General features: G+C 35.4%; 2 protein-coding genes across 2 annotated transcripts in view; one reads left to right on the plus strand and one right to left on the minus strand.

Moving 5' to 3' along the window:
• Positions 1 to 2,786: 2,786 nt before the first annotated feature.
• The window catches only part of capn5b (calpain 5b), a 36,547-nt gene continuing 12,826 nt past the window's right edge, over positions 2,787 to 26,507 (minus strand). The window contains exons 4-14 of the mRNA XM_051093284.1: positions 17,007 to 17,215; positions 16,715 to 16,907; positions 15,536 to 15,729; positions 11,383 to 11,460; positions 8,664 to 8,859; positions 8,431 to 8,553; positions 8,077 to 8,273; positions 5,970 to 6,091; positions 5,616 to 5,666; positions 3,491 to 3,627; positions 2,787 to 3,328 (exon numbers count right to left, since the gene is read on the minus strand). Of these exons, the coding sequence (XP_050949241.1) occupies positions 3,146 to 3,328; positions 3,491 to 3,627; positions 5,616 to 5,666; positions 5,970 to 6,091; positions 8,077 to 8,273; positions 8,431 to 8,553; positions 8,664 to 8,859; positions 11,383 to 11,460; positions 15,536 to 15,729; positions 16,715 to 16,907; positions 17,007 to 17,215 (1,683 nt within the window). The 3' untranslated portion in view covers positions 2,787 to 3,145. The remainder of the gene's footprint in view (positions 3,329 to 3,490; positions 3,628 to 5,615; positions 5,667 to 5,969; positions 6,092 to 8,076; positions 8,274 to 8,430; positions 8,554 to 8,663; positions 8,860 to 11,382; positions 11,461 to 15,535; positions 15,730 to 16,714; positions 16,908 to 17,006; positions 17,216 to 26,507) is intronic.
• Positions 20,345 to 21,503, plus strand: ompb (olfactory marker protein b). Its single transcript, XM_051093287.1, has one exon. The coding sequence runs from the start codon at positions 20,520 to 20,522 to the stop codon at positions 20,979 to 20,981; it is 462 nt and encodes a 153-aa protein (XP_050949244.1). The 5' UTR covers positions 20,345 to 20,519; the 3' UTR covers positions 20,982 to 21,503.

Below are 26,507 nucleotides of genomic sequence, written 5' to 3' on the forward strand. Positions count from 1 at the left end.
CGTTCATCTTTAAAACACAAGTTGAAATCGCTGAATAAACTTGTTATTTTCATTATTTTCTTTGCACACAAACCACTGATGTCACATGGACTATTTTAACAATGTCCTTACTACTTTTCTGGGCCTTGTCAACATGTCAGTTGTGTTGCTGTCTATGCAGGGTCAGAAAGCTCCCGGATTTCATCAAAAAATTCTTAATTTGTGTTGAGAAGATGAACAAGGGTCTTACAGGTATGGAACAACATGAGGGTGAGTAACTAATGACAGAATTTTTGGGTGAACTATCCCTTTAACTCTCATGCTGTAAATAAATGCAAAAGTTTTTAGTTTTTAAATTAAAATGGCTAAAGGCTATTTGAAAATAATAATAAAAAACAAAATAGTATAAAAATAATAATACACTAAGTCTGGTCAAAGGGCCACATAACTGGACTTCAAAAATATAACTTATCAAAAACTACATAGAAAAATCATAACAATAAATACTGACTATAGCTGTCAAACTAATGCTAATACTAATTTATTAGGAAAAAAATACATTTTATTATACATTTGAGGTCAAAAGTTTACATTCACCTTGCAGAATCTGCAAAATGTTAATTATTTTACCAAAATAAGAAGGATCATACAAAACGCATGTTATTTTTTATTTAATACTGACCTGAACAAGATATTTCACATTTACATATAGTCTACAAGAGAAAATAATAGTTAAATTTATAAAAATTACCCCATTCAAAAGTTTACATACACCTGATTTTTAATACTCTGTTGTTACCTGAATGATCCACAGCTGTGTTTTGTTTAGGGATAGTTGGTCATGAGTCCCTTGTTTGTCCTGAATAGTTAAACTGTCTGCTGTTCTTCAGAAAAATACTTCAGGTCTTATAAATTCTTTGGCTTTTCAGCATTTGTGTGTATTTAAACCCTTTCCAACAATGACTGTATGATTTTGAGATCCATCTTTTCACACTGAGGACAACTGAGGGACTCATATATAACTATTACAGAAGGTTCAAATGCTCACTGACTTTTCAGAAGGAAAAACAATGCATCAAGAGTTGAACACAATGAAGATGTGTACATTTTTTCTACAGAATCTACAGAAGATACTGTTAATGCACAAATGAACAACTATCACTAAACAAAAAAGACAGCTGTGGATCATTCAGGTAACAACACAGTATTAAGAATCAACTGTAAACTTTTGAACAGGGTCATTTTTATAAATTCAACTATTATTTTCTCTTGTGGACTATATGTAAAAGTTCTATGTGAAATGTCTTATTCATGTCAGTACTAAATAAAAAATAACACGCATTTTGTATGATCCCTCTTATTTTGGTAAAATAATTAACACTTTGCAGATTCTGCAAGGTGTATGTAAACTTTTGATCTCAACTGCAACTTTGTCAGGATGTAGGACTATCTGGTCCCCCAAACACACACACACATACACACACACACACACAAAGGTAAAATGCTTATCAAACTTCCTGGCATTTTATAATGCCCATCCATGTATTCAGGCAAAGAATGGCATGGCAGATAGTCCAGGCGGGTCCACAGGAGTCGTCATGCTCCAGTAGCCTTTATTCCAGACTCCTGTTGCTAAGCGACATGACCCGGAGAATCCAAAGAGGTGCCCGCTGCGGCCCACCGGTCACTGAAATCTTTCAGCTAAATGAGAGCTGATCAGGTCTTGGTAAAGATCAGGGTCTCTGTATTCAGGTGGACCTCCACGTCACTGTGCATCTTGAAGGAAGCTGTGGCACGGGCACACGTGTTGACACTGACTGTCGAATATGTGATGAATGAATGCGTGAAGGAGAGAAGGGATGGAAAAAGAGACAAGGGAAAAATCGGATTTGAATAATTTCCTAGGGCTGGGCTGCATAAGTGATCTGGCAGACGAGACGTGGCCAATCATGTGACTAGGACTCGTAAAGGACCTAATTCTACCTTAGACCACTTCAGCCGCTCATGCAAACACAGTGCATAGCCCTTTATTATCAATGGGCGATATTAAAATAATAGTTTATCCAGAAATGAAAACATTTTGTCTAATTTACTCATCGTCATGTTGCAGTGTTTTCGTGGAACATGATAGCAGAATTTTGGAATCTTAAACAGACCTCAAACATTATAAAATTGGTCTATATAAATTATTCGATAGTTTCTGAAGTGAAACGATAGCTATACCGTGAGAAACTGGATTCATTAATCTTTCACTCCAGTGAACCATTAAATCGAGAACCACTGAATGAATTTTGGATCAGTGGTCATTCAGTTAGAACTCCAGAACTGATTTGTGAATCAGATCAAACGGTTCACTAAAAGGAACAGGCTAAAAAAAAAAAAAAAGAACGATTCATGAATCAATGATTCAAACAAGTTCAACTCACTGATTCAATCCAGTCACAGAAGTTCAGAATGGGATAGTTCATTCAAAAATGAAAATTCTGTCATTATTTACTCAAACTCATGTTGTTTCAAACCCGTAAGAGCGTTCATCTTCAGAACACAAATTAAGATATTTTTGATGAAATCTGAGAGCTTGAACTGACACATTCAAGGTCCAGAAAGGTAGTAAGGACATTTATATATAGTCCATATGTCCATGTGACATCAGTGGTTCAACCATAATATTATGAAGCTACAAGAAGACTTTTTGTGCGCAAAGAAAACACAAAAAGTTTTCCCGTCGCTTCATAACATTATGGTTGAACCACTGATGTCACATGGACTATTTTAAAGATATCCTTACTAGCTTTCTGGGTCTTGAACGTGTTAGTTGCGTTGCTGTCTATGCAGGGTCAGAAAGTGCATGGACTTCATCAAAAACGAAGACGTCTTACAGGTTTGAAACAACATGAGGGAGAATAACTAATGACAGAATTTTCATTTTTGGGTAAACTATCCCTTTAAGAGCTTAATGGATGATCTGAAAAATAACAGCAAAAGGTTCGGAATGCCATTAGGGTGAGTAAATAGTAACAAAACTTACACTTCTTTAGGATCAACTAACCATTCACTGAAAAAAATCAGCAGAAAATGATGCGGGCTAAAGGCATTGTGGGTGAATGAGGAACCCAAGCAGAAAGAGTGAGGTGGCGGGATGCATGAGACTGCGTTTAGTTTCCAATCAGATGTTGGTTAAAGTGGTGCAGGTGATCACACGTACAGTCAGCGTGCCTGGAAGGTTGTTATCTTGCCGAATACCCTTGTCTTTAAGGTAGACCGTGTGCTGCTCTTGGCGGTCGTTAGGGTCACTAAAGAGGGTCACCTGACCCAGGAAGGTGTCAACAATCACATTCTTATTGTAGATCTGATTTCGCCATGGAGAAGTCAGACGGGGGTTAAGCGGGAAAAATAAGAGAAGAAAAGCAGAAAAAAGGTGAGAGGAACAGATCAGTGTATAGAGGTGGAGATCTGTAGCAGTGAAAAGGACTGAAGGAGGAAGAGATGTAATTACATACTTCCAACTCACCTCGATGTGAATGCCTTCCTTTGGCTTTTTGCGGTAGAATATTCCTTTTACGTCGAAATTAGGGCAGCGTGTGTCTTTGTGTACAGGGGAGCGAACCTTCTCTCCCTCACAGGTGATGATCACATATGGGTCAGAGGCTAAAGAAAAAAAGACACGAGTCAGCGACACACTTTCTATGACAGCATTTGAAGAATGAATCTGCTGCCTCTACCAATGACACGGTGCAAAAATATTTTAGTAATTTTGTTACCCAAGGTTGCATTTAAACACTATAAAAGCAGTAATATTGTTAACTATTATTACAATTTAAAATAACTGTTTTGCATTTAAATATATTTATAAAATGTAATTTATTTCTGTGATGGCAAAGCTAAATTTTCAGCATCATTACTCCAGTCTTCAGTGTCACATGATCTCTCAGAAAATATTCTAATATGCTAAAATGGTGCTTGAGAAACGTTCATTATTATTAGTAGTAGTATTAGTATTAGTAATATTATTATCATCAATGTTGAAATCAGTTGTGATGCTTTTATTTTTGGTGGAAATTAAAATATATATATATATATATATATATATATATATTTTTTTTTTTTTTTTTTTTCAGAATACTTTGATGATGATTATTTTTTTTAAGTTTGAACAGTAGTGTACATATCGATGCTTATACTAATATTTTTATTTGCCATACACTGCCATTCAAATGTTTGGGATCAGTAAGATTTTTAATGTTAAGTTTAATTTATTTGATGAAAAATACAGAACAAAAAGAAGATTATGAAATATTGCAAGTTAAAATAACAGAAATAAAAACATATAATAAAATAACAAAATATAATTTATTTTTGTTATGCAAAGCTGAATTTTCATCAGCCATCACTCCAGTTTTCAATGTCACATGATCCTTCAGAAATTATTCTAATATGCTGATTCGTTATTAATGTTGGAAACAGATGTGCTGCTTAATATTTTTTTGTACCTGTAATCCTTTTTTTTTTTTTTTTTTTTTACAATTCTTTGATGAATAAAAAGTTAAAAATAACATCTGAAATAGAAAACTTTTCTAAAAATATAAGTCTTTACGATCACTTTATATATATATATATATATATATATATATAAAGCAGAACACTGATAATAAATTAGCATATTAGAATGATTTCTGAAGGATTATGTGACACTGAAGACTGGAGTAATAATGCTGAAAATTCAGCTTTGCATCACAGAAATAAATTCTATTTTAAAGCACATTAAAATAGAAAACCACTATTTTAATTTGCAATAATATTTCACAATATTACTGTTTTTTTTCTGAATTTTAATCAAATAAACACAACCTTGATGAGCAGAAAGACTTCTTTAAAAAACATTAAACATCTTACTGATCCTAGACCTTTGGACGGCAATGTATATTTTTGTTTTAGAATACATTTATTTTATACTACAGAACAATTACTGACAAAATTGCTTTTTTGTGAATCATAAAGAAACGAATACAATGCAAACACATTCAAAACAGTCAGAGAGGAGATTAAAACAAAAACAAAAAAAAAAAAAAACGGAGTTCAGTTTCACTCAGTTCTCCCATCATTACTGTATGTTTACTTCATCACTGTGTATATCACCTGTTTACCACTGTAGCTAGGTAACAACTCAGGAGGAGAAAATGGCAGTTTTCTCTGAACAACCAAACAAACTGAACTCTGATATCAAACCAGCAGCTTTATAAAAACCAACAAGCTCCACATTCACTCAACTTCTCATTAGCAACTCACTATCATAACTATAATTAACATAATTGATGTGGATTTCATCTTGGTGGACTATATTACTATCATAATTCACTTTGGTAAGAAAGTGTCACTAAGAACATAAATGCAATTGTAGAACCATTTGTAACACCTAAACAAAGGTCAAATGCACAAACTGACAATAGGGAACTAAAGACACTGGAAGTACACAAAGTAAAGCTAGTCACACTAAAAACATGTCTTCATTTTGCATGACTTTTACTATTCGGTGCTACAAACAAACAAGATACAGTGTAGCAGTTTTTGACACGTTTTAGAATTCAGAATAATCTACATTATACATTTAGATGCTAGTGGCTGCTAAAAATCAGTACCTCCTGTGCAGAAGTCAGATCGTGTCTTGTGGGAGATCAAGCAGTGTAGCTCTGTGTGCGGTCAAAGAGATTTCTATATGTAAAAACCCTAGACTTATCAAACAGCATAAGCGACTGAATCAAAAATCATTTACTACAGTCAGTGAAGACAGAAAACCTGCCTTTTTGGGTGAGCTATTCTTTAAAAGTGTACATGACCACAGATTAAAGAACTATGCACATTTTTAAAAGGAGAAATCATAAATGAAACTTTTAATCAAGTTAGATTAATAGTGTTGATCTTCAGCCATTGATTTTTGTCTGTTAACACACACTGCTATATATCTATTATGTATATGAAAATAGTAGACATACCTCCATTGGCATCTTGGCCCTGCAGGCCTTCGGCACTTAACACATGCACCTGGGTGACCAGCTGAGGGTAACCGCACATCCCAGTCCAGCATGTCTGAGGAGGCTCGTCCAGAGTTAATTCTCTAAGGAAACACAAGAAGGAATAATATCAGCCAGGTTACTGTTAACAAAAATGAAATCTAAAAATACTAAAAATCAATTTTGTTAAGTGAACAGCTAAAACATTAAAATAAAATATCAACATATATTGAAAATAAAATAAATAAAATTAACTTGACCTTCAAGGGGGGCGGGGGGTGCCGTTGGGGGGCGTGGCGCCCCCCCTAATATAATGGTAGGGGAAACGCTGGTATATAAGGTAGGCAATGACCAAATAACTACGGTTGTCCCTTACTAAAGATTTTTCTGGTCGACTTGTAGTCATTTATTTTAAGCATTAGTCGACTATAGTCGCACGTTTATTAATAAACCATATAAATCATAATAATGAGCCTTTAATTGCCTACATAGCCTAATAAATGTTTAAGCACACACAAAAAAACCTTGCCACAGCGCATCGGCAGATACAATGATTATGAATGTGTCAGGGAAAGACAGCAAGGGGACTGCATTTACATATTAATAATTTATTGGTAAACTAGTGTTTTTTTTTTTTTTTCGTTTTAAGAGATGAAGCCGCTGACACTGACTCGTCATCTCCGTAGTAGCGGATGCACCTGTATGCATGTTTCATATAGATTACATAATCTGAGAATATTTGTTTTCTAAGTAGACATTTCACTCCTGTTTGCTTGAATTATTTTACAAAAGCGCAACATTTTGTTATTATTCTGTAGAGTCTTTATAGTTTCAAAAGATGCATTACTTTTTTCTGTACGAACAAAAATGACTATTTTAGGAGCACCAGCGCCTCCGCCTTGAAGTAAGCGTGCTTCTCTTCAGCTTTCACACTCAGCACAGACACTTGAATAGCACACCAGATTTTTCTAGTGTAACATTAGATTGAGAGGCTATGCAAAGTTGCTACTACATACATCTTTCAGATGAAAGCCATATTTGAGGTTGATGAATGATAGGTGAGCGTCCTGCCTGATGTGCTATACTATCACATACACCAGGCTTTAACGATCTTCGGAAATGCGTGAATTTTATTTTTCTGCAACTAAGTGACTAATAAAATTTTGGTTGACCAAGCCTCTTCTCGCCAACTAACGGTTAGTTGACTATTAGGCAGCAGCCCTACAAATAACAAAATTACTTAAACTTGAGCTAAAATTTAAATGAAAATATAAAAAAGCTAATTAAAAAATCATTAATAAATACTATTAGAGTATATAAGGTAATTAATAGAAATAAACAATAGAAACAAACAAAAAAAACATGAAAGAATAAAAATGACCAAATAACAAAATTAAGAATTTTTTTTCATATAGTGGACTTCAGTGGTGCCCCCAAGTTTGAACTTCCAAAATGCAGTTTAAGCGACAAGCGTTTGAGGTTAAAAATGACATAAATGGTCAATTTGTTTTGAAAATGACCAATCGTTTTGCTACATAAGACCCTTCTTCCCCGGCTGGGATTGTTTAGAGCCATCTGAAGCTGCACTTAAACTGCATTTTGGAAGTTCAAACTCGGGGGCACCATTTAAGTCCACTATACGAAAAAAAAATCCTGAAATGTTTTCCCTCAAGAAACATAATTTCTTATCGACTGAAGAAAGAAAGACATGAACATCTTGGATAACAAAGGGGTGAGTAAATTATCTGTAAATTTTTGTTCTGTAAGTGAACTATTCCTTTAAACTTGAACAAAAATTTTAAAATAATAATAAATAAAAAAGCTAATTCAAATTAATAATTACATACTTAAGGTAAGACTTTAGATTTACTATTCACTATTAACTGGTAGGTTTTCCATCAGTTAACTCCTAATTTGCTGCTTATTGATAATAAGGTAGCTGTTGTACTAGTTATGTTTAGGTATGGGAAGGGTCAAGGGATCTAGAATATAGTCTTGCAGAATAAGGCATTATTATGTGCATATAATATATAATATGCATGCTAATAAGCAACAAGGTTGGTTTATTCTTTTCTGGAAGCTAATTTACTTGCAGTCTGAAGGCACATCAGTGAAGACTCTGAGCAGGAACTCTCCTTGTTGACCTGGGTCGAAGGTTGTGGGGATGATGACGTAACGCCCCTCCTTTAGCTCTTTTCTCAGAAAGACGCAGCGAGAGTTGATGTAGATCGACCCTGCGACCTTCTGCTGGGCTGAGTGCATTCTGTACTTCCTATTCAACTCCACCTGGTGGTGGAAAAGAAGACAGGAACATTGACTGACAGGAACCTGTACCTGTTAAATTTTTTAGCTCTTCTATCATTGGCTTTAGTCTCTTATACTAGATTCAGCAAGCAGACGTAAGGTTTGTATTGTGTTGAAATGTAATAACATAATTCTGTACCCTATGGATGTCAAATCCAATTGCCAGGTTCTCGCCTTTTCCCTCCTTGGGAGTAGCTCTGCGCTCCTTTTGCTGCAGGCAGATCAGCACCTCGTCTTCCACTTTTCTTACATCAAAAACATACTGTGGGCGGAAATATGCATTGAGCTCACTCCAATGAAGGCCCAGAGCATCAAATGCCTGCAGGACAAGCACAACATTTTAAAAAGGCAAATGCACACAGACACACTGACCTGTGGGTTTTGCAGAAATGTGGTTTTATGGTTAATGCAGCCTCCGGCTCGGTTGCGGAGCGGGTCGTCTCGGCGAATCCAGGAGCCCCTCATCACCTCCTCCTCCCAGGTCTTATGAATGCTCAAGTAAGATGTGTTTATCAGTCGACACAGGATCAGGTCGGTGAAGTAATGACAGAAATCCTCAAAGTTCATCCTGGTGAAGCCAGTGGGGGAACAGAACTTTATGATAAATGGAGAATTGAGGTGTTTATCAGATGCAGTGGGGTACAACAGCATAAAATATGAGATTCTGGGATAAAATCGGATTTAAACATAGAAATAAACTAAATTTATAGCAAAATAGGGTAAAAACAAACACTAAGATCCTCTCAACTTGATGTTTTTTTGTTCAGTTGATCTACTTTTTACTCAGTTTTTTTAACAATTTAACTCTTAAAGGTAATACTTTACAAAACGGTTCACTTTGTTAACATTAGTCATGTATTAGTGATGTATTAGACATCATGAACTAACAATAAGAAGCATTTTTTACAATATTTACTAATATAACTAATATAGTGTAATGTTAATTTCCACATATACTAATACATTGCTATCATTAGGAGGTGTTGTAATTAACCCTTCTGACAGACATAAATCAGGTTACTTTGTGGTATGAAAAACTCTCAGCATTTTGTAAGAAATTCAAACAATAAATACCATTTTGTGGCTCTTTAATGTGTTGTGACAGATCGCTGTTGCGCCTCAGTTTAAGCGGCACGTCAACCGATCATCTCTTCCACTAGTTATAGCACGAAATAAACTTGAATGAACATCAGAAAGTATCTTGTTTCAACCGCGAAAAGACATCAATCCACACCATTTTCAAGTTACTCTACTCTCTTGTCTGGCTTGTTTGTCAGACAAAACGGCAGATTCAGCGTTATGATTGGTCAGATTGCCTGTCAAACAAACTTCCGGTGAAGGGTCAATTAGCATTACTGTACATTTCCTAACTGACATTAACCTAGATTTACAATCTAGGAACATTATATTTTTATAAATAAATTAACATTAATCTAGATTAATACATGTAAAATATTGTTAATAATTGTTAGTCCATCATACATAATGGAGTACCCAATGTTAATGGTTTTAGATTAATGATTTAGATTTATTCACAGTGCAAATTAAGTGCAAAATTTGTATTAACTAATATAATATAATATAATATAATATAATATAATATAATATAATATAATATAATATAATATAATATAATATAATATAATATAATATAATAATACGTGCTGTCAGTTGATTAAAAAAATAACTAAATAATCACACTTTTTTTTTCTGAAATAAATCGCTATCCACCTAACATTGAAGTTTTCAAATATACTTTTATAATGCAATAATTTCATATTCAATCTTCAAATTAATGTAGAAACAGCATAAAGACAGTATATTTTTTATATTTGTTAATTTTTTTTTTATGACTGAAGCAAGTGTCACTGATAGTAATATTACTGATGTCTCTAGGAAATTGTTCTTTTTTCCTAACATTTAACAACTGACTATAGCCATTCAACATTATAGTATAATTGAGATTAATTATAAATTTTAACATTTATTAACTTTAAAAAATAACAATTTCTAATTTAAGTGAACTTTAACAACCTTCACATAAACCCATTATTTACCTGTGCCCTTCAGCAAGTAGGAAATACACAGAAACCGAATAAAGTTATCAAACACTAAATACTAATTATAAAACGGATAGTTCCGTTCCTTGATTCTGATTGGTTGAGCCACGTTCAAAGCTGTTGTAAATTCCTCTACAAACATACACCTTTGTTTACTTTTGTGTGTTGCTCGGCAACCACTTTGTTGCAACCACAACCGTTTCTGAGGAACTACATTGTTTGGTGGAAGAATATTGTTTTTATTAATATCATTACACTTTATTTGCTCTGTTTTATTTTGTGAAAAATTACTACGTATATGAAATAACCATTTTATAAAAGCAATAAGCCCTGCAAAGCAGTGGTTTACAGTGAATTTACAACAGCCCCTTAGCTGTTATAAATTCACTGCAAACCACAGCTTTTTGGGGCTTATTGCTTTAATTAAATATAGATGAATCCTTAAAGCTACAAAAGTTATTGATATCCTCTTTTTTAGGTTCTGTGATTAACAGGTATCACAGCAGCTGGGTTATTAGCTTATTTGGCTGCTATTACTTTAAGAGCTGCCGCTGCTGAATGTGACGCAGATCTGACATGCATGCTCGTAGTTTCATTCACTCTTAAATATGAAATTATATATATATAGTTGTAATGAAATTCTGCATTCTGCACACAATTCTTGTCAAGAAAAAAGAGACAGAAACAGCAGTTGTGAGTGGGGTGGACAACCTTAGCCCAGCCCCTGCGTTAAATATTTTTAACTTTTTTTAACTTTAACTAAAATGTATCTAATTTTGATAGCACTCAATATAATATAATATAATATAATAATACCTAGATTAATAAACTGTGTAGAAAGTGTTGTTTATTATTAGTTCATGATACCTAATTCTTTAATGGGTTTGGATTTTGAGTTATTGCATAGTGCTACTATATAAATTATAATGAGAAATGCAATTTTTACTAGTGGTCTCAGACTTTTTGGAACCCATCTAATAAGATACTATGATCTAGACTGATCTAGAGGGTAAGACTAGAGCGAGCCTCACCAAAACTCTCCATCATCTTGAACAGTGACGCCCAGTTTCTCTCTCTCACTCTTGCTCACTTTCTTCCACTCTTCTGAGCTACAAAACAGAGCAGTGATTACTCATCGTACATCAGACTGAGAAATAAACATTCACACATGAGTATACTCACTGACAACAGCCTGAATCCATAACTATCAACTAAGATGTCCTAGAATTTTGTGAAAGAAACAGTGCACTTCTCCAAATATGATATTTCTAATCAAGCCCAGAATAAATAATTCATTAAGCAGAAATATGAAGAAAGATTGCTTCCACCTCAATAAGAGTCTTCTGGCTGGCCAGTAAATAATTCAGAGGCCAATATAACCCTGCCTGTTGTAGCACTTGAACAAAGACTGATGAGAAGGATTGTCAAGATTTTCCTCTCTGCAATTACAGTCCCATTTTAATATTACGTTGCTCCCTGCAGTGGTGGATATTTAGGGTAGGTGTCATCAAACAAGAGCACAGTTATTTAAATGAAAGGAGGTGGATGTCTAAACACCCTCAGACCTCTGTGCTTCAATCACAGCAGCTTCCTATTTTATACCAGCCTGCCTAGCTTGATATCTCAATTTCACACCAGTCAGCGATAAGAATAGACACTTCGGCTGTGTGTTATTTATACTGAAATCATCTCAAGAGGAAGGAGAGAAATGGTTTTCTCTAGTCTCTGAGGATGTATAGCACTACACTGCAGGAAGCTAGAGAAGGCAAAAGGACAAATCATTTCTGTATGTGCTTGCACTCTGTTTTTGTAGAGATTACATAGAATTCAGTGTTGGGAAGGTGTGCTGATTACAATGCCATGTCATATAGTAAGTGCTCTGACACACTGAGTTTTGGTGCTCATTTGGGAAATCTGGGTTTGAGTCTGGCTTGCAACTAAGGCTGTCAGTCCAAATTGATTTTTGTACAAAAACGTCCAAATTTGAATAATTGTGTATTCGACTCTAAACGACTGACAATCTATGGCAATTAAGTTACGTTACTATGCCCACACCGAAAAAATGCGGTTTTATTCCATATCTCCGCCAGTCTCAAAATTGAAAGGGAACCTGAGTATTAAGACTTGTATGGCTTAATATAATGTAAACAATGTCTCTTACTAAAATATTTAGTAGAAAACCCATGAATTTATGTTATTTAAAAAATCCACATTATTTTATACATATTTTGGACTATGGTGGCACCATTTTTTTGATGACATACAATGGTTGCACTCTGTGAGCTACAGTGGTTACCTGTTGCTATTTTTACCGCAACACAACTCGAAAAAAAATACTTATGCGATGCCACATTGTGTGGCTTTTGGTTGCAATTTTCAGCTGAAGGGCAACAAGAGAAGCGATGTAAGTGTTCACTCCTTTTTCTCAGCAATAAAAACAGGAGAAAAGAATGGGAAGATGCCTGTGCCTGAATTAAACTTCCTAAAGGCCAGTGTCTTTGTTCTCTCCACTTTAGAGCACAGCTACTGAAAGAGCTTACAAACGGAAGAGACAAGAAACGCTAGATGCCATCTTGACAGGATGTTGCTATCAACATGCTGATGCTTGTCATGACGTGGCAGCCACTAAAAGAGTTTCTCAGCATGGATTTCACTCGATATCTGGGCGTTTAGACTCTATGTGGGGAAAAAATTGTTGCTTATGGCATTTGGTTTAAGCCTATGCTTATATCCACTGCCACATGTACGGTATTTCAGAAGCGGTGGTCATCGTATCAGTATTTTATTTTCTGAGTTGCTTATTTTGAGTTGTGCTGTGGTAAGAATAGCAGCAGGCAACAGTAGTATCTCACCGAATGCAACATTTCACAGCATCAAAATAATGGCGCCCTCCATAGTCCAAAATATGTATAAAACTATTTTTTAAAGGGGTCATGACATGGATTTTTTAAAATTATTTGAATATGTTCCTTGATGTTTACTTAGGTTAATAATGTTTTTTTGCACACACACAAAAAGTGGAAATTTAATTATTTTCATCCCTCATTCTGACCCTTTGTCAGAAACTACTTGTTTTTGAGGGGGAGGTCCTTTAAGGCTTCTCAGTAATCATTGCATAGAAAACAGTATCGGTAATCGGCAAGCTATTTTAACAACATGATAAAAAAAAAAGGTCATTTCCAGACAAAGCATTATGAAATTATTTACTTACAGTTTGTGATGCAGCTGCAGTCAGATCTAGTACTGCTTCATCTTTCAACAAATGTTTCTTCGTGAACTCTCCATGACACTGTGCCTTGTTTACAAAACAACATGCTCTGAAGTCCAAACAATACTCTGACACGCTCCAGGATGCCATTAAAAATAAACTTGCTCCTTACACTGGGATCCTTCTGATATCTGTACAAAGACGTGAACGAGCTTTTTACACAAAACGCGTCAAAGTGAACGTTCTTTCGCTTCATTTGTCCTACTGATGACAGACTCAAGTGTGTGGACTGATGCGAACACGCATCTGTATACTATATTCTATTTGCTTTTGAAATGACGCAACACTCGCATACAGCTTGTTGGCCGTTAAGTGACAGAAGGCCAGTGGGCGGGTCCTGTGGTGAGAAGATGACTATTCGTCATTGTCTTGCTATGGAGGCAGTGTTTATGCAAATGTTTTTGTGCACTGGTGACGTCGCCCTGTCACCTCAGATCCAAACAAGCCGTTTTTGGAGCTTGATTAAATAAACGTTTTGTTTATAATGAGGAGGGCATTGAAAGCTATGAAACTTTAATGGCGTAAGTCCTCTTAAATGCCAAAAGAGCAAGGCAAATTTGATTTCTCATGTCATGACCACTTTAAATAACATTTCATGGGTTTTTCACTACATATTTCAGTAAGAGACATCATTTATGTTACATTAAGCCATACAAGTCTTAATAGCCAGTGTTCCCTTTAAAGAGATGTGTAAACTGTGCTGACTTGCAGTATATTGTCATTTTTAGCTCAACCTGCACTTTGCAAAAACACAGCCTTGTTTGTGCAATCACTGATTCAAAAGACATTTCTAAAAATCTGATACAGTGTGACCGCTCTGAGATTTTTTGCCACTTAAAGGGATAGTTCACCCAAAAATGAAAATTAGCCCCTTCACTCACCCTCCAGGCATCCTAGGTGTATATGACTTCCTTCTTTCAGACGAATCCAATCAGAGTTACACTAAAAATTATCCTGGCACTATTATGGTAATATGTGGGTGTTTCTCTTCAACAGTCCAAAACAAGCCCAAAAAAGTACATCCACCCCCGATAAAAAAATGCCTCACACGGCTCCAGGGGGTGAATAATGGCCTCCTGTAGCGAACTGATGCATTTTTGTAGGAAACATATCCATCTAAAACGTAATAATCACTTTAATCTAGTTTGCGCTAACAGTTGTACACAGAAGCCACTCCGGGCGGATGACGTAATACGTTGACGTTACACCTGTAAGTCTCGTGAAAACCAACATCACTGCAGGAGACCTTTATTCACCCCCTGGAGCCATGTGAGGCACTTTTATTATGGACGGATGCACTTTATTGGACTTATTTTGGACTGTTGAAGAGAAACACCCACTTATTGCCATGATAGAGCTTAGAAGAGCCAGGATAATTTTTCATATAACTGATTGGATTCGTCTGAAAGAAGGAAGTCATATATACCTAGGATGCCTGGAGGATGAGTAAATAATGGGCTAATTTTCATTTTTGGGTGAACAAACCGTTTAAAACTATAAATATATCATAAATTGCTGTAGGAAACATATTTACAGTTGTTGCAGAAACAATGTGTTTGTTTTTGGGAAGTGCAGGTCGAATAAAATCATATTTAGTGCCATTTTTTGCCGTCTACACTTGCTAAATATGATTAGATTTCAAATGGATGTGTACAAAAATCAGATTCGGACTGACAGTCTGAACAAGGCTTTACCTCTCATCTCTCTTATCATGCCCTTTCATAAATGTAAAAAAGTAATTCTGTTTCTTTTTAGTTATTCCCAAACTTTTTTGTCAGCCAAACCCTTCTTGACCTAATATATTATAGACTCACTAGAAACTTTAGGCAAGTGTGTTGGAGCTAAAATCCACAGGACGTTGGCCATCCAGGAACAGGATTTGACAAGTCCTCCAATCCAGGAGGGGGCAGTCTCACCTATCGCTCCAAGGTCCACTCCACTCCTTTTCCCCCCAGGGGTTCCTCATGCGAATCATGTGTAGCTTTTCTGACTTGAAATACGCCAGCAGGCCATGTCCCAGACGGACCTTGCGAACGTCCGTCACCGCGTAGGCGTGGCCTTTCACTAACCCACAGTCCAGTCTCGCCTCCATGTCCTCTACTGTAGTTGCCTGTACACAGAAGGTCAAATTTCAGTTAGTTTGCTGAACTCCAAAAGCATAAGCATCTTCATCCCTGATTAGAATGCAAGCACATGTGCTGTCTGTGAATTATCGATTATGAAAACATGGGCCGTTATTTCATGCTACAGTGAAATATGGTGATGTTAATCAGTAGGAGACAAGCCACGCCCATTTATCACACTCCAATGAGCAGAGGGCTTGCTGCGCAAATGAAGCTCACAATATGCATAGGCGTGTAGGCTCTGTGACATGAATTATTATGTCGACATAATTGAGACTAGGTTATAAGGACAGACAGAGAATGATTGGACTTGGACATGAAAGAACTTTGTTGAGTATCTAACAGAACATTTGTAAATCAGTTTCATTTTATCCTCGACATTTGAACAAAAGCTCTGAAATTATGGTGAAACCTGATAAAGCTGTTTCTGTTACGATCCCCAGACAACCTGCTTACATCACAGACCTGTCTGGCACATCAGAAGATGCTGTTCAAATGAATTTCTAAATGTTGCTTAACACTCAATGGAGTCCTCTTAGCAGACTGATGTATTGAGAGGTATTTTATTTAATATTCCAGGGAGGAAAAAAAAAATCCCAGCTATGAAGATATTCAAAAATGTAGTTTTTTTTTTCCATGGATGAAAGGTTTCACACACCATTGATAAGCAAGTCACACACAATCAAAGATTGCTTTGAGTCTGGGAAAGCACACTCTTATGAGAGAAAATAAATGAAGGCAGAAAAAAATGATGGATGGCTGGATTAATAGATGAGTGTTTGAATACAAATCTTGACAGACGTGAGACAAATGCCGATCAATAACATGTACAATATGTGCTTTTACAATGTATAAACAGGAATAAATATAAATATAAAACATAAAGTATACTGTACTAAAATATATTAAAATAAAGTAAAATAAATCATAAAAAATATTTAATAAAATTAAAAATAAAATAATCTTTCTTACCCTGATAGAGCAGCTGATAAGGCCATCTCGATTATGGACCTTGAGCACTCTCTCAAAAAGCTGATTTCTGGCAACTTCATCCTGAGCAAACTGGCCCTCCAGAAGGTCCATGGGTTCTGACACGCCGCCAGTAAAGTCCACCAGGGCATCGGCCGTGTTTCCACCATCCAGGGCCTCATAGCAGCCATAAACTCTTGATTGGTATTGAGAAACAATTTAGCATCACTATGTCATCACACTACTTGAATGTTAATCACTGTATAGTACTCTGAATTTTTCCTGCGCGGCTTACTTGGCATAGGCTTTTTCCACAAGGGCACTCCAGAACTCGTTGCTATCGTTTGAATGGCAGTACACCAGCTGGTTATCCACTGTGGGGAGACGGTCATCGATCACCACATCCACCCATTCCCCAAACCGCCAGAAGCGGAAGTGAAATATTCCTGCATAAGAGTCTACCTTCTCCGGATCCCATTCCTGCTCTTTCCAGTCTGGGATAACCTAGAAAGAGACAAAAGTGACATGTGGCGTTTAATAAAGTGGTGACAAATCATATTCAGGGTTATTATTTATACAGTATTATAGTATTCATTATTATTTTAAATAAGGTTTCCTGTTTTCATTTTAATTTTAAAGGAGAAGTCCATTTCCAGAACAAAAACTTTACAGATAATGTACTAACCCCCTTGTCATCCAAGATGTTCGTGTCTTTCTTTCTTCAGTCGTAAAGAAATTATGTTTTTTGAGGAAAACATTTCAGGATTTTTCTCCATATAATGGACTGATATGGTGCCCTGAATCTGAATTTCTACAATGCAGTTTAAATGCGTCTTCAAATGATCCCAAATGCGGTTGTAAACGATCCAATCTGAGGAAGAAGGTTCTTATCTAGCGAAACGATGGGTTATTTTCATTAAAAAAATACAATTTAAATACTTTTTCATGTCAAACGCTCATCTTGCCCATCCCCTCTGTGTATTCTGGCTCAAGACATTTAGGGTATGTAGAAAAACTCCAATCGTATTTTCTCCTTCGACTTCAGAAATTATTTCAAAATCATCCTACATCACTGCAGAAGTACCGACCCAGTCTTTGCAAAGTGAACATGCAAAGAAGATCAAACACCCTTAACAAATAAGGTAAAACAGCGATGTAGGATGATTTTGAAATTGAGGGAGAACATCAGATAGGAGTTTTTCGACATACCCTAACTGTCGGAAAAAAAACAGTGTTCAGGCAGAGTAAGACAAGACGAGTGTTTGACATTAAAAAGTATATAAATTGTACCATTTTTATGAAAATAACCGATCGTTTCGCTAGATAAGACCCTTCTTCCTCGGATGAGATTGTTTACAACCGCATTTGGGATCGTTTAAAGTCGCATTTGAACTGCATTTTGGAAGTTCAAACTCGGGGCACCATAGTAGTCCACTATATGGAGAAAAATGCTGAAATGTTTTCCTCAAAAAATACAATTTCTTTATGACTGAAGAAAAAAAAGACATGAACATCTTGGATGACAAGGGGGTGAGTATATTACCTGTAAATTTTTGTTCTGGAAATGGACTTTTTCTTAAAGTTTTTGCTTTTGTTATTTTTGCTAGGTTTTTAGGGGTTCAAGCGCATAGCGCTGAAACCCTATTGTAATTGTTAAAATGGCCGAGTATCAGCAATCTCCACGTAAAACTGATTGTGCAGACCAAACCATAAGTCGAAAAGACTTGAAACTTGGTGGGACGGTAGTACTCACACCACCGAAAATGTCACCAAGGCTCGCCCCAATCAGCCTTAAGGGGGTGCTGCAGCAATCAAAAGTACGTAATCACAGATTGCGTATTTCAAAAAGCATGGCCGCCATTGGCCGATGAAATTTGAGCATCTGTTAGACAAGGTTAATGGAGGTCAATTGGAACAAAATTCGGTGGGCCTGCTTGACTCACAGCCCCAAAGAAATTGGCCACTGGGGGGGGCAATATCGCATATACCGCGATATTCATATCATATGATAGAAGTCCTCATTCTGGACAACTTTGCCTCTAGAGCCACTGCTGTCAATCAAGTCGTTCGTTAAATAATTGAGAAGATGTAAAAAACCTACATTTGCGAAGTTAGTCTGAGGTTTTTGCTCAATTCTGGAAAAAAAAAACACTGCAGTACAATTCTCTGGACTCTCTAGGTCAATAATTATCAAAAAATTTACCCTTTGGGAAGCTATAACAGGGTCACTTACAAAAGGGGCCTGTCCAAATTTACCCAAAATCCTATAAAGCCTAAAGGAAAACTCAAAACATCATGAAATCTGATGAGCACATGCGGCAGGTGATTCTAAACAAGCAGGCAAAGTTTTAAACAGATCAGACCACAGCTGGTGCTATAACAGTCATAAACGTTAAAAAACATAATATATCTATGGTAAATTACCTTGATTAGACAAAAATGCTTTTTTTAAATCATTGATTTAGGTGGTTACAGGGTTGCTAATTTATTTGTTTTTTCCATATGTGCTTAAATGCCATAAAGCACTCGAACGCCATTAATCGCTGATGGTAGCTATATTTTTATTTAATTACTGCTGTTTAGTTTTAGAAATTTTAGTACTTTAACTTTTTTAGTACTTTAAAATCGTATTTTAATGCAGTTAGTTGCTAAACACAAATTTAACGTGTTAAATGCTTCAATGTTTTCATTTAACATTTATATTTTATTTTATTTCAATTTTATTAAATTAACAAACATTATTTTTAATAGTTTTAGAAACAACATCAACACTCTCATGTCTGCATAAGTACTGTGTAAGAACGTATGTTTTTAGCACATTTCTTAATGGCTATAATACTGCCACAAATCTGTAAAGTAATATATAAAAAAGAAAAAAATAACAAAATAGTGTGCTAATTTTTTGATTTGCGTTTTCATTTTTTCGCAACACCATCAACTAAATGTAATTTTTGTTGACAAGAATATTTTATGAGATTTAAATGATTATTTTTTATTTTATTTCTTGTCATTTTAGTCAGAAATATGGATACAAATGAATACATATTAATAAAATCATTAAAATACTGACTACATTTAAAGGACATTTTCCTTTAAAAAACGATGAAAGACCAAAAACTGCATACAATTGTACACAACCAAATGATTTTCCATTATTATTTAGTGTTATTTAGTGTAATTTAGTGGATCAAGTTCATCTCATTGCTTATCAATTTAAAAGTTTATAAATGCAGGCAGATACAGGTCAAAAAATCCTCATACCCCTGAATGTTAAAGACTGCTGTGGGTAGGACACAGGGGTGATTGGATGCTGTATAGAGCAACTACATCTCTTTCATTCCGAGCGAGTCCTCCGGGACAGAACAGAGATTAGATTTCAAGTACACCTCTGTGGTAATTGTTCCAAAAGGAGCAGGTCCATTATCTGGGTTCAGGTACACAATGTGATGCTGACTGCAGGTGACGTGTTGCCCCACAGTTCTGCTCGCCAGTCGTGAGTAAACTCTATCGACAGGTGAATGTGAAACAAACACATGTAGCAAACACAGATGTCTTGAATTCCCTCTTGGAGAGCCCAGCATTTCTGTTGCCCAGAGCAACAAACATCTAAACAGAAACCCCCACTGTGAAATAAGTCAGTTTCAGAGCACAAGGTCTCACTGTGGCACTCATAGCACATCAGACATCAGCAAAGCGAGGACGAGGTCACACGGTGGACAACAAGCCTAATCCGGCCAGACAAGACAGAAAAAAAAAAACATAGAAGAAGCTCTAAGCTGTCAGGTTTCAAAACATCTTCATTGGGAACATGTCTCTCGAGCTGACGTTCAACCCTGATGTACAGCTGACGGAGATGATGCGTCTGCGCGTACAGTCTTTGGAGCAGCGAGGCCAGAAACGGCAAGACGGAGAGCGCTTACTGAAGCCCAACGAGCACGTCTTCCGCCTGGACTTCACCGAACAGGCCCTGCATTTTACCCGCTGGAACATCCGCATATCCGCACCCGGCCGGCTCAATATCATCGCCACGTCCCAGCTCTGGACGCCCGACCTCACATACCTCATGACCCGCCAGCTCCTCGAACCGACCGGGCTTTTCTGGAAAAGCACAGATGACGATCTCATCCAATGCTATGAGGCTGACGCCCAGGAGTTTGGCGAGAGGATAGCCGAGCTGGCGAAAGTCCGCAAGGTGATGTATTTTCTCTTCGCTTTCGAAGACGGCTTGAGTCCAGAGAACATCGAGTGCTCCATAGAGTTCCAGAAGTGAGAAGGGTACAACGACTTTCTGTTCATTCTACTTAACTCAGACCTGGTAGTTTAAAATGATGTTCCTGAAGACCTTTAAAATTAGAAGAACTTTATCTGTCTGATTGTTCATATTTAGCTGTTTTTGTGACTGTGATGAGACTTCATTAGAGGTAACCCAAGATAAATCACACTAATAATTCAAGAAGATCAAAATTATTCATGAATAAAGCTAAACTTGTGCTTTTAGTGGTTGTAGTTATTAATTCTTTGAATAATTGATGCAAATAACTGTACTGGGGTGTAATGGCAGTGCCCTTGAGCAGTGGTTCTCAATCTTTTTGACTTAAAGGCTCCTTAATGTTCACGATAATATTTGCAGCCCATGACTATTCAAGTTGTTCAGGATTTTATGGATTGAAAATAGGAATTTTTAAAAAATATTTTTGAGCATGGTATAAATACAAAAATGCATGTTAATAAAATATATACAAATCAGTGGTGTGCGGTGGTGTTCTGAAATAAGTTAAATGTAAATTGTCACATTTTCTTGGTTAAATAAACATTACTTACAGAAAGAAAGAAAAAATAACAATTGTATTTTATATTTTTACATTAACAATGTGATCAATATTCTATTTATTAAAGCCAAGTATGAATCTCATCATGTTAGTGTTTTTTAAACATTTTAAATTTATTAAAAAAATAATAATTTAAGGCAGTAACTTTTAACTATTGTTGAATCTTTCGGTCATCAAAGCTTGGTAAATATTGGTCACAGACACAGAGATTTACTTTAAATTTCACCAAGCTGATTACTCACTAAATGTCCCACAGATCATGCTTTTATGCCATTTTAAGTCTTATTTTGACATAACAGTTATATTCTGTGTGTGAGTTGTTTACTTACTTTTTAAAATGATCTTCTCATTAACGCCATTATATTGTTTATTCAAACTGATTCATGAACGCACAAACACAAGAGGCGGGGTGTATCGCATGAACCAATCATAGCCGATCATAACCAGTCATATCCAATCATATCGTGATGGAGGCATTGCCTCTCTCACGTGATGTAGTAAAAAGAACTGATTCATAGGAATCATCTGTCCATGAATCAGCCTACACTGATTGCACTGTATGGTTTTGATTCACTAAAATGAATTAGTTCATAAGAATCATTTGTTTGTAAATCGGACCATACCAATTTCCAGTGTATGGTTCTGATTTAGTAAAAAAGAACTGATTCGTAAGAATCATTTGTCTATGAATCAGACCACACCAGTTAAACTGTATAGTTATAACTCACTAAAATGAATTAGTTCATAAGAATCATTTGTTCGTAAATTGGACTGCTCCATCATATTTTGACTTAACAAAGTTATATCTAAGTGTGTGAGTTGTTTACTTACTTTTTTAAATTAGTCTTTCCATTAACAGCGTTATATTGTTCATTCAAACTGATTTGCGAATGTGGAATGTGCACAAACACAAGAGGCGGGATTAATCGCATGAACCAATTATAGCCAATCATTGTCAATTACCCCCCACCAAACTCACCGCACGTTTTAGGGGGTCTATAAAAGCCTCAGGGGATGCAAGAGATGCGGACTCTCGCTGTAACTTTACCTGCTGGTGGACAATGTTTCTTTAGAAAAATTAGTGATTTATACACTTTTTAATGTTATATTTTGTAATATTGGCATTGTTTTATTTTTGTACTACAAAATTTTTCTCATCCTGGAAACCCCCTGATACAAATGCCCATCAAGTTATAAAACTATACATTTTCATGACTTTCCAGGTCTAGAAATCACTAAAAATTCTAAAAACCAGACTACCTCATACTTCCTAGGTTTTTTTAAACTGTCAAGTCCTGGATCTTCAAAGTAAAACAGCTTGTGCTTTTGGTTGTTTTATGTTATTTGAATGCCTGTTTTGTCTTATTTTAAGTCATTTTTGAAACCCCCTAGGTTGATAACCATTGCCCTTGAGTATGTATCCATGCTGAGTGCATGTGATTGGGTGAGATAAAAGGTTGCTGCAAAGACACGGGGCAAAGATAGCAGCACACACACCTTCATTTATCAATGCCCGACCCTGTCAGGAAAACAAATGACAGGACGGGGGAGAGGAGTCACATGGGAAAGCCCTATAAGTCAACCCCTTCATGATGATGTGTGTTTCTAGGGGAGAGGAAATGTTTCCCCAGGCAGGGGAAAACACTTCACGCCCTGGGGAGGATGCAGGGAGACTGAAGCTTAACTGAAGCTTATGTCTAAATAACAGCTTAGAAACCATTAACCATTAACACCCTTTACCTGTCTACCAACAACAAAGCTACAGAGAAACTGAAATACTGTTTACACCAGCTGGGACTACAAGGTGTGTGATTACACATTCAAGAAGCCACAGGTGAGTGGATCTCTCCCTTGTTTAACCATAATCAGGTAATGGTTGCTAATAGAGCACACAGATCCTATGGCAGGCTGCCACTTACAGTTGCTAACAGAGCTCAGAGAGACTGTTTTGCTCATCCTCACAGTTTAACACACTCAATATATAAGATAACAAAAAGATATTCTGATAAAACGTTTAAATCCCACAATGCAGGCCTTCTGGGAGACCTCTGTGAGCTGACAGTATCAGGGGAAAAGTGATACATGTAGGCTAAACTCAACTATTTTTGTCCTTGCTGAATAAAACCTTTCTATTTCTTTTGGACAAACTTTTTAGCCATAAAAATGATACATTATATAATTTAATGAATTCTATAATTATCCTAGGACTGTCATGATTCCTTGATTCAAGTACTACATTTAAAAAAAAAAAACCCTCGAATGCAATGTGCGCTATTTCATCAGATTTGTAAGGTAAATCATTTATATCTTTCTAAATATGCTAACTGTTCATCGCAATTTCAAAAGAAAAGCTCAAACCATCATTCTGAGTGTACATGTTTTGACATCCACATTTTCAAAATATTACAGTGGCTGTAGCATTTCTGTCGTAAAGAAATGGACAAATATTAAAGATTAAGTGGACATTTAAATTAAGTGTTGTTCAGTCCAGTCAGTATTAAAGGATTAGATCACGCAGCACAGTAAACAATCATCAGGTAGTTTGCACCCCCTGTAGGAATTTGTTCTAATGCGTAATGTACATTAGCTGGATTGTTTATAACACAGTAAAACCATGTGATTACTTGCTTTCAGTACTTTATTTGAACAAATTAGCTCAAAATTAGTTATAAATATTTGATTACTCGATTAATTGTCAGAATAATCAAGCAATTACTTGATTATCAAAATAATCGTTATTGACAGCCCTAAATTATTCTAGAAATTATTCTCTGTTTATACATGCTAGAATTATGTGGTATACAATATATTTATGAATTTTGAATTAAAAATAAAAATTGATATTTTATAAAATACATGCATATATGTATACATATATGTTAAAATAAAATTAATACTATCAAGAGAAAAGTAATTTAAAAACCAATTATAAATATCAAGATTCTTTTTTATTTAAAATTTATAAATTAAATATACAAAGTAAATTGGTAATTTATTTTATTATTAGTTTGACACGCACAGGGTTTGCAGAGATACTGTAAAATGAAATTCCAGGACTCTCAAGTACTTTTCAAGCACTACTTTTTTTGATTTTGAGGGCTTCAATCAGACATCTCACTTATCGAACAATGTCTTCCATTTTCATTCCAAATTCTAAAAAAAGAGAAACAGATAAATTAAAATATACTAATAAAAATGGCAAAAATAAAGTGAAGCATGCAAAGTATTACTACTAAAGTATTACAAAATTTACTACACTTTTACTATGGTAAAACCACTGTTATTCTTCTTAAGGGATTTGCATTTGTGTATTTTTTCGTTCTTTTTTTTTTACAACTGTACTGCATTAATGGTTTGATGTTTTCTACTCTTTAAGAAAAAGATTTGCGAAATCGCCCCGAAATCCTGATCTGAAACAAAAGATTTGCGAACCTGCACTGAAGTCCCATCTGAAACAAAAATGATTTGAAATCCACGCTCTGAAGTTCCGATCTAAATCAAATGATTCGCAATCCAGGTTCTAATGTCCTGATCTGAATTTGATTTAGATTGGGACTTCAAATAGTGTATTGCGAATCATTTGATTTGAATCATTCAGTTTGCTAAATGATTCACAAAGCCGTTCTGATCTAAATCAAGTGATTCACTGTCAGTAATACTACTTGCTTAGCTTGACTGTTTTCTGACATTAACTGAAATAAGCCAAAAAAAATGTATGATGGTTTGTATTTACTTGTATTGCATGAAAATATATGTGCTTATTGACAAAATTAAACACTTATTTCTAGATACATTGTCTTTCAATAATTCAAGCACTTTTCAACTACCTCTACAGGAATATTGCTATTTTCAAGGGTTTGAAAAAAGTAAAATTCATGTACTTCAAGCACTTTAAGCACCTTGTACGAATGCTGCATATGTGATAATAAACAAATTTTGGTTGTCAATCAAATAAAATAAACTACATATACACATTCATTTTGTACACTTAATTAACCCTTGTGCCTCAATATAAATAAAAATTTGAAGCTTGGGAGCACAGATTTAAGTTTGGTCTCATTTTAAAGAAGACCCACGTAAACAAGACCCAAATCTAAACAAGTTGTGTTCCAAATTTGAGGTTGATATTTCAAAAAATTAGCTTTCAGTAAGATTTTGTTTGGGCGCAGTACCAGATTTTCCTCATTAGATGCCAGCAAACCTCAGATAGTGCACACAGTGGATGAATTTGTGAGTTGTGCAGTAGAGTTTTTCCTCTCTCAAATATTACAGGCACATACACATTTTTTTATGACACGCATACAAACCACACTCTTTCATCCATACTGACACCCACACAATTATAGCTGCATTATTTAATATGCAGAAGCAGATAGCAGGAATAAAGCAAGTATTTGCTTTATTGGCCAAATCTGAAAAAAAGGCACCATCTGTTAAAAAAAAAAAAAATTTTGAAGCCTTGCCAACAGAATGAAAGTCTATTAAAAAAATTGTATCATTTTACAGTTAAATGGCACTGTGATTAAAAATAGCAGTTTTAATGGGTTTCAATGGGGACATTTTTGTCCTTAAGATCCTGAGAGGAACAATTTTTTGTACCTAGTGCAAAATAGATTTATTAAAGGAAATAGGGGTGAAAATGTATGCAGCTGGCAATAACACAGGCAAAATGATTAAAAAAAACAAAAAAAAACAGAAAAGGACAAAAATGTCCAAAAAGTTGCACAAGGGTTAAATATTAATCAAAGGAGATGATACAATTATATATAATAAAAATATAATAACATAATGTTAATATATTGTTTTATCATCTAAAACTATTATTATTATTATTATTATATAATTATATTACAATAACTAACAAAATAATGACATTGATAATGTTTTTCTTATTTTTCTGTTTTGTCAAGATCACAAGAAATAATAATGGCCTCCAAATTCTAGGATGTTCTCTTTATTTTGCATAT

Source organism: Labeo rohita, chromosome 21 (genome assembly GCF_022985175.1).
Source record: "Labeo rohita strain BAU-BD-2019 chromosome 21, IGBB_LRoh.1.0, whole genome shotgun sequence".
NCBI classification, from domain to species: Eukaryota; Metazoa; Chordata; class Actinopteri; order Cypriniformes; family Cyprinidae; genus Labeo; species Labeo rohita.